Genomic DNA, 7,500 nt, shown 5'->3' with positions numbered 1-7,500 from the left:
ATAAAAAATCTTGAATAAAGAATTTCTTTTATCAAATACAAAAACGTCTTGAATAAACTTATAGTCCAATAACTGACACAATAAAATTACAAGATAAAGTCAGGATATTAACATTAACATCAAGACACCTAATACAACCATTATTTAACAAGAGATAATGAAGACTGATGTTAAAGACCATACCATTTTCACATGCAGTAGATGAAAAATTAATAATAAACAAAATTCCAAGAAAAAAAGGAAGAGAGGGAAACGTAAAAACAGTTCAACAATACAAAGAGACAATGTACCTATGAGTGTGTTCAACAGCACCCGCCACCTGTATTTGGCTCCACGGGGGCACTGGGGTTGATCTTGACCCCCTGGGTGGAAGCAGCACCTCCGGAGGGGGGTCCCATACGGTTCTTGATCTCAGCCGCCATGGTCATGAAGGCCTGTTCTACATTGGTCGCATTCTTGGCCGATGTTTCAAGGAAAGGGATACAAAGGGAATCTGCATATTCCTGTAATTGAGATCAAACAGCAATCAAAAGCTGCTCACTGTGGGAAACTCACTACCAATAAAATAATACTAATACTGATACTAATACTGATGCTGATACTACTACTACTACTGAAAAAAATTAAAGAAAAAAAAATAATAACAATAACAAAAAGAATGACAATAAAACAATTATAAGAAAAATAATAAATATATCATGATACAAACAAGTTTTCCATTACTAACCAGTGAACAAAAAAATAAATAAATAAATAAATAAAAATAAAAAAATTAATTAACTAATTAAAAAAAAAAAAAAGAATCTTACCTTTGCCGTCTGGTAATCCACAACTTTCTTGTGGGTGAGATCGCACTTGTTACCCACCAGAAGTTTGTTGACGTTTTCACATGCATACCGGTCAATTTCCTGAAGCCACTGCTTTACATTGTTAAAGGATTCCTGTAAGGAAATGAAGAAACATTACTCCTCCTCTTTGTCTTTCTCCAAGACTAAACTATAAACCTAGAATTGCATCATTCCCTTTAAAATTTCTTGACTGTTCTAACCTGATCAGTCGTGTCATATACAACAATGATGCCATGAGCTCCCCGGTAATATGATGATGTGATGGTTCGGAAACGTTCTTGTCCTGCAGTGTCCCAGATCTGGAGTTTGATTGTTTTGCCATCTAGTTCAATTGTTCGAATTTTCTGAAAAATAATAAAAATTAGACTGAAATTCTTTACTGCCACTCATCAAAGCAGGTTAAGTTATGGGATTCCATCATGACAATTTTAATAATAAATATAAATATCAAGCTTATAATAAATACATTAATCATGTGTATACTTACAAAATCTACACCTATGGTACTAATGTAAGACTCTGTGTATGTGTCATCCTGAAATAGATAAATAGGTATTATATATCACAGATAATAATTAATATGGATAGATATAGAACTTTCATTCCCATTGATACAAACATAAAAAATGCACAGTCCAGACCTTTCTAATAATAATACTGAAATGTATAGACAATAATTAACAATAATTTGTATACTATCATAGCACAGACTTTACAATTAACTTACAGCTAATAAATACTATGCATTAAAGCCCATACTGGTTGCATAAGAAATAACTTTTATGCACACAATGGACAATACTCACCGCAAATCTTAAAAGGAGGCAAGACTTTCCAACACCACTGTCACCAATCAGCAGAAGCTTGAACAGGTAGTCACTGAAAGGTTTTAAAAGAGGGAATTAAGCAATTTTCTTCGCATTGGTGGAATAGACAGTGTCTTATCTCTAGTTCCACTTCTACTGAACCTGTACCTGCATGGATGCCAAGTTTGGAGTCAGCGTGTGCATTTATAATATGAAAGGACAGATATGATATTTTATTTTTTGCCCTTTGTTTTCCTACTTTATCTTACTTCCTGCTATATTTATCCTCAAAAGTAGAGGCATCATAGAATCTATACAAATCTTCATATAATTTCCAAGTAATGGTTTGTATACATTTTCATGGAGCAGCAGCAATATACCAATAAGACTCATAACCAAACAAATAAAAAATGACATGTTTTAAATATGTGTATAATTCAGTTCAGATCTTTGATTTTCCTTCATTATGAAAGACCAGCATGTTAAAGACAAACTAGTCTACGCTGGCTTAAAAACACATGAAAATAAACAAACAAGAATTATTAACGGTGTCCAACTGAAGACCAAGACATTTGTTTTATTAAAGTACACAATTTTTATGAATGCGTCTACTATTAAATATATAAAAATGCCAAATTATTCTTTGTTTTTGCATAATGAGGATATAATAAATTTCTATCAAGTTTCCATCACGCTGATATAAACTTGAGCAACAGTCTGGTTACCTAGCAAATAGTGGCACACTATGACAACTCACTCATCACATGCACAAAATTGCAAGAAACTGATAAAAGGGTTAGAACAACAGGGCAATTTTTTTGTGTACTTTCTACAATCAACAACCCATTCTCTTCATGTTTTAAGTGCCCCCTATCACACTCCATTCAATGTGTACACCTATTTCAAACAGGAATGTCTCTCACAAACCCTCTGAGGTGCATCTAAGCCAACTTCAAATGTAACTTTTTATTTTGTTTTTGCTATTGCTTTTCAATATCATAACTGCAAAATATTATTTAACCCATAAAGCAAGGAGTTCTTTCATAAAGTCTGGCAAGAATGTGCATCTGCGCAATGATCCTGCTTCCGTATGTTGGAACATTGGCTCATGAAATGATATGGTGTCTTCTGGTGTCTGGTAATTTTCATCTGTCACCAGTGGGTCAAGCTCCTAAGATGACTGCAAATTAAAGTTCACAGTCCACAGAAAAATCAGCCAGGTCTCTAAAGTGCACCTTGACCAGACCAAAAGAGCAATAATCCCCAAATTAACACTGGTTCCACAATCCAATAAAGTAACAAATATCCCGAACTAGCAAATGAAAAGGAGAACCACTCATCAAAATATTTATAACAATTTGATGATCTCTCTATTATGTGGCTAGAAATGTTATTTGGGAGGGGGGGGCGGGGGATTTTCATTTCACTTGTCAAAAGTATAGGAAATGGTTCACAAAATGGTTTTGTGTTTAACCACTAATATGTACCACTCTGAAAATGGTGTACTATAGATATATATATTTTTTAAAAATAGGCTAACATAAAAATGTGTCTTTGTATGACAGTTCCTTAACCTGCAAACTACCTTGACAGAAACTGTTACATTTTATCAATGAAAATATGGAGTAGTCACACAGAAAATAAATTTGTATAAAATCATAAATATACAAACAGTTCAAGTCCAAAACTTGCAATGTTTTAAGATTTAATCAGCAATAAACTGTACAATAATACATTTGGATTTCTACTAACTGCAATTAATATAAAAGATCCAATAATACTGATTGGAGAAATACGAAAATCACTGCATAAAGCCATCCAGTTTCCAACAGCTTCTACTGCACCAATAGTAAGTTGCTTCATACAAATGCTTCATATTTCAAGATGCACTTGACACACAATAAACATCCCGAGATCCAATTACATATGCTGCATGAATGCACTACTTCCATAGGGATTGTGATATACTTTCTCTCTATTTCCCTTCTCTTCATGAATAGAATGAATTAACTTCACTGTATCATACATGTCAAGAAAGACCCCAACTTCACAGCTTCACGTAAAATTTACATCATTAATACCATCGCATTTGGGCAATTCCTATATCTAGTTCATACTGAAATACCTTGAAATACAAACTTTGACCATGTTGTTTCCAGATATTACTAACATTATGAGCTAATGCATTCACACATCAAGAGAGTAGTTTAAATGATCAGTTGAAACAGCTGATTTGCTGATGGATTTTATATATATATATATATATATATATATATATATATATATATATATATATTAAGATTCTTAATTTGACCTCGATGAACAATCTTTTTTTCTTAAACCATAGCAATTTAAACCCGACTCCATTTCAAGTCTAGATACCATCACAATAAAAAGTAATGACATTAATATTGCATATAGGGTGCACATCCATATTAAAAGTGCATATACCCTGTTCCCTCTCCTTGAGTGGCCAACCTGCCTGCCATCTTAAAGTGGCTGTGTGAGAGGAGTGGCCTTCCAACAAGGTTACAGATCACCATGTAACAGCATCCCTTGTGTTAACTCTGATGATATATGACTCTTGTGACAATTAACTGTCAGTGTTGTGTTTATCTGTTCTTGTTTTTTCTCAACAGATCTTAATTTTTCACCGCCCTGAACTTCCTGGGCCAGACAATCAAGAGGAGCATATGTAACTGACAAGGTTTCAAAATAACCTTCACATCCACAGCAACAAGAACAAGATGATATGACTGTCTGAATACATTATGGATGAGTCATAAAGAGTATCAAGAATTAACCAGATGACAGCAGAATTAGTTACTACAACCTGTTTTATCTGAAAAGCTAAAATGATCAAATAACAGGCAAATATCACAAAAAAAGAAGAGCTAAAATATTTGCAAAGATACTATCTTATTTGTTATTGCAATGAAATGCTAATATGTATTTAATTTTAAAATGTTTATACAGACAACACTTCAGAACAAAGAAAGATAGAACCCTCAAAAAGATAACTGCCTTTTCACGTGTATCAATGAGACTCCCCTCAGATAAACTGATAAAACTGGGCAAACCAATGAAGTCAGAAAAAACAAAACAAAATTAAAGCACACCTTCAATATGGCCATGAAATAGTGATATTCTTTTTATTTTTAATCAAAACTCATCATTGTAGCATAATTTCTAACTTTTGTCACTTATTACCATGGGGAGTAACTATCAGACAAAAAAGATAAGAACTGTGGTAGTCATGTGACATGGGAACATGGTTATCATAATTAACACAATTCAAGGGAATACTTTAACATAAAATATTATTCTGTCCCGTAACATAGGTTTTCTAGAACAAAGGTGAAATTTCCTTGCTTCAAACATTACTTGGTATTCATTTCCACCATGATGAAAAATAACAATAATAATAATAATGATAATAATGTAGAAACATAATAACCAGAACTCATTTATTAATTACTTGACACCAAATCCTCCCAGTAACAAAGGAAAAAGGAGGATTTTATCAATAACTAATCACCAATATGGTTAAAAGGAAATTGCAAACCATACACCCACATAGTTTACCTTTCTTCATTACTTTATTACCAACACTAAATTTGACACAAACCATTACCATTTAACTGTCAAATTATCTACATCAAAATTATATGAATTATAAGACTGACTAAGTATTTACAAACTACTACTACATTTTCCTTATCAAGCAATAAAGAAAATTTAGGAAAACTTAGGCAAGTATTTGGCAACTGCAAACTCTGCATTAAAACGTGTTTATCACAAATCCAAGAATTATTTCTGACCATTTTCTCTATACACAATTTTTACACATTTATAAGGACTAAACAGCGACATGGGAAACTATAATTAACGTAACACTGTTGACTTGGCTCTTTAATATCCGCCTTATGGTCCTCTTCCCCTGAGCTTTCCTTTCTTCATTACAAAGCTATTTTTCTATCCAAGATCTAGCGGGTGAGACGAAGGGACCCGATAATGCCCACTCCACCTAGACAATCCCCGTTTTATCCCTAAAATCGAGATTGAGGGCGATTTCCTTTGTCATTTTACTACGCAGCTGATCCCCCTCCTCGGCCCCGCTCAGCTGACTGTGACAGGACCTTCCACGGAACTCTCTTTCGTTCTCATTTCTTCAAGGCGAATTATCTCCCTATTGAACATTTACGCCTCCTTGTCGTCCTGCATCGAAGTGAAAGACCTCGAGGAAGGAGGAGTTGGAGGCGAAATAAGACGCCCGAACACGAAACGTCAAATGGGATCACCTGATCGAACCACACTTGGCTACGAAAATCGACCTCGGACACCCAACACTAAAACTTTCCTTAAAAACAGCTTTAAAGCATCCATATACTCACTACTCGGGATTCATCGTCGACATCTTCTGCTTGTGGACCTTTAGCGACCTAACTCTCCCGCAGAGGCGACTTTAAACAACGAAGAAACAGGTGGAATATAAGGCTGTTCCTCCCCTCACTGTGACAAGATGGCCGTCCCGTGGCGTTTGCTCTCGCTGATGACGTCATGCCACATAGACATGGCCTGAGGGATGAAACGCAAGTGCTGTCAAACCGCGAGGATTGGATGTTCTTTCGGGATATTCTGGAAGGATTGGAGTCATCTCTTGATGAGAATGCATATTTAGGTGGCTTTATGCTTATTTTGTTGTTTAAATAGTTGAGATATGGGAGATATGCAGGCTTTGATCCAAAGAAAATGGACGGTTCCTGTTGTAGATGTGGATGGTTGACTGACTCGTAAATGTTGGTTATTGCGTAGGCTTGAATGATTCATCCTTCACACTGAATCACCCAACTTCTTCAGTCATGTGATAGAAGGAATTGTGAAGCATGACGGCAAGGATACCCCATCCTAACAATTTGATAAAATTATTATGGCTTCTTGCTCTTGGCACGCAAACTATTACGTAATCGTGACGTCGGGCATCAGAATTCTGCTGGTTACTGAATTGGTAGGATGATATTGCGTAGTCTGTCCACATTTAGCTTTGATATACGCAAAAGTAACCTGCGAACGTTCAGTATACTGCGCACTCTTTCAGCAAGTAAAACAATAATCAGCATTACAATTTATGGTTATATTAAATTTATTTTATTTTTCAGCAAGTAAATCAGCACAGTTTGATATTGACGAAAATCTTTTTAAAACTCAGGTGAATAGTAGGTTACAAGTCATTTGTATGTCTACTGTGAACTGCCGCACACCAAATTTTTGCTTATCATGGCAGAACAAAAATACCACGAGGGTTAATATATGAATTATTCAAAGTTAAAAGACCATCCTAACGGCTCACTGACGTTGTAAAGGTGCTCTAGTTGTCAGTAATATGCTTGAGCTCTCAAATGAAATGAACAGCAAAATATCAGAGGTTATCATAGTATACCGAAAAATACGAACGGGACAGAGAGCAAGTCATGATGTAACCTTCAGCGTTGCAATTGTTAATGTCTAGATCTACGTCGTTTTAGACAGAGAACGGAAATATTTTTTTCGTCTCTAAATATGCGAAACACAACGAAAAGTGATGTACGTCATTCAGTTCCTATGGAGATCAAGGTCGATACTTTACAAGTTTTGTGCAAGCGCGGTTTTAAATAGCTGGCTACGTTTTAGCTTTGACGGACGTGGGTATTAATACTGACACAACGTATGGATACTTGGAAACATACGCATATACGTTAATTTTCTGTCTTGATAAATGGCCTGCATAGAAATATACATGCCTCTACAATGTGCGCAGAAACACACACACACACACACACACACACACACACACACACACACACACA

General features: G+C 35.2%; 1 protein-coding gene across 1 annotated transcript in view; it reads right to left on the bottom strand.

Moving 5' to 3' along the window:
• Positions 1-6,208, bottom strand: part of LOC125045778 (ras-related protein Rab-1A) — a 13,369-nt gene extending 7,161 nt beyond the window's left edge. The window contains exons 1-6 of the mRNA XM_047643205.1: positions 6,049-6,208; positions 1,655-1,727; positions 1,336-1,383; positions 1,049-1,192; positions 810-941; positions 291-503 (exon numbers count right to left, since the gene is read on the bottom strand). Coding sequence (XP_047499161.1) covers positions 303-503; positions 810-941; positions 1,049-1,192; positions 1,336-1,383; positions 1,655-1,727; positions 6,049-6,071 — 621 coding nt within the window. The 5' untranslated portion in view covers positions 6,072-6,208 and the 3' untranslated portion in view covers positions 291-302. The remainder of the gene's footprint in view (positions 1-290; positions 504-809; positions 942-1,048; positions 1,193-1,335; positions 1,384-1,654; positions 1,728-6,048) is intronic.
• Positions 6,209-7,500: the final 1,292 nt, after the last annotated feature.

The sequence above is a fragment of the Penaeus chinensis genome, chromosome 38 (assembly GCF_019202785.1).
Source record: "Penaeus chinensis breed Huanghai No. 1 chromosome 38, ASM1920278v2, whole genome shotgun sequence".
NCBI classification, from domain to species: domain Eukaryota; kingdom Metazoa; phylum Arthropoda; class Malacostraca; order Decapoda; family Penaeidae; genus Penaeus; species Penaeus chinensis.
This window is presented reverse-complemented; position numbering and strand designations above follow the sequence as displayed.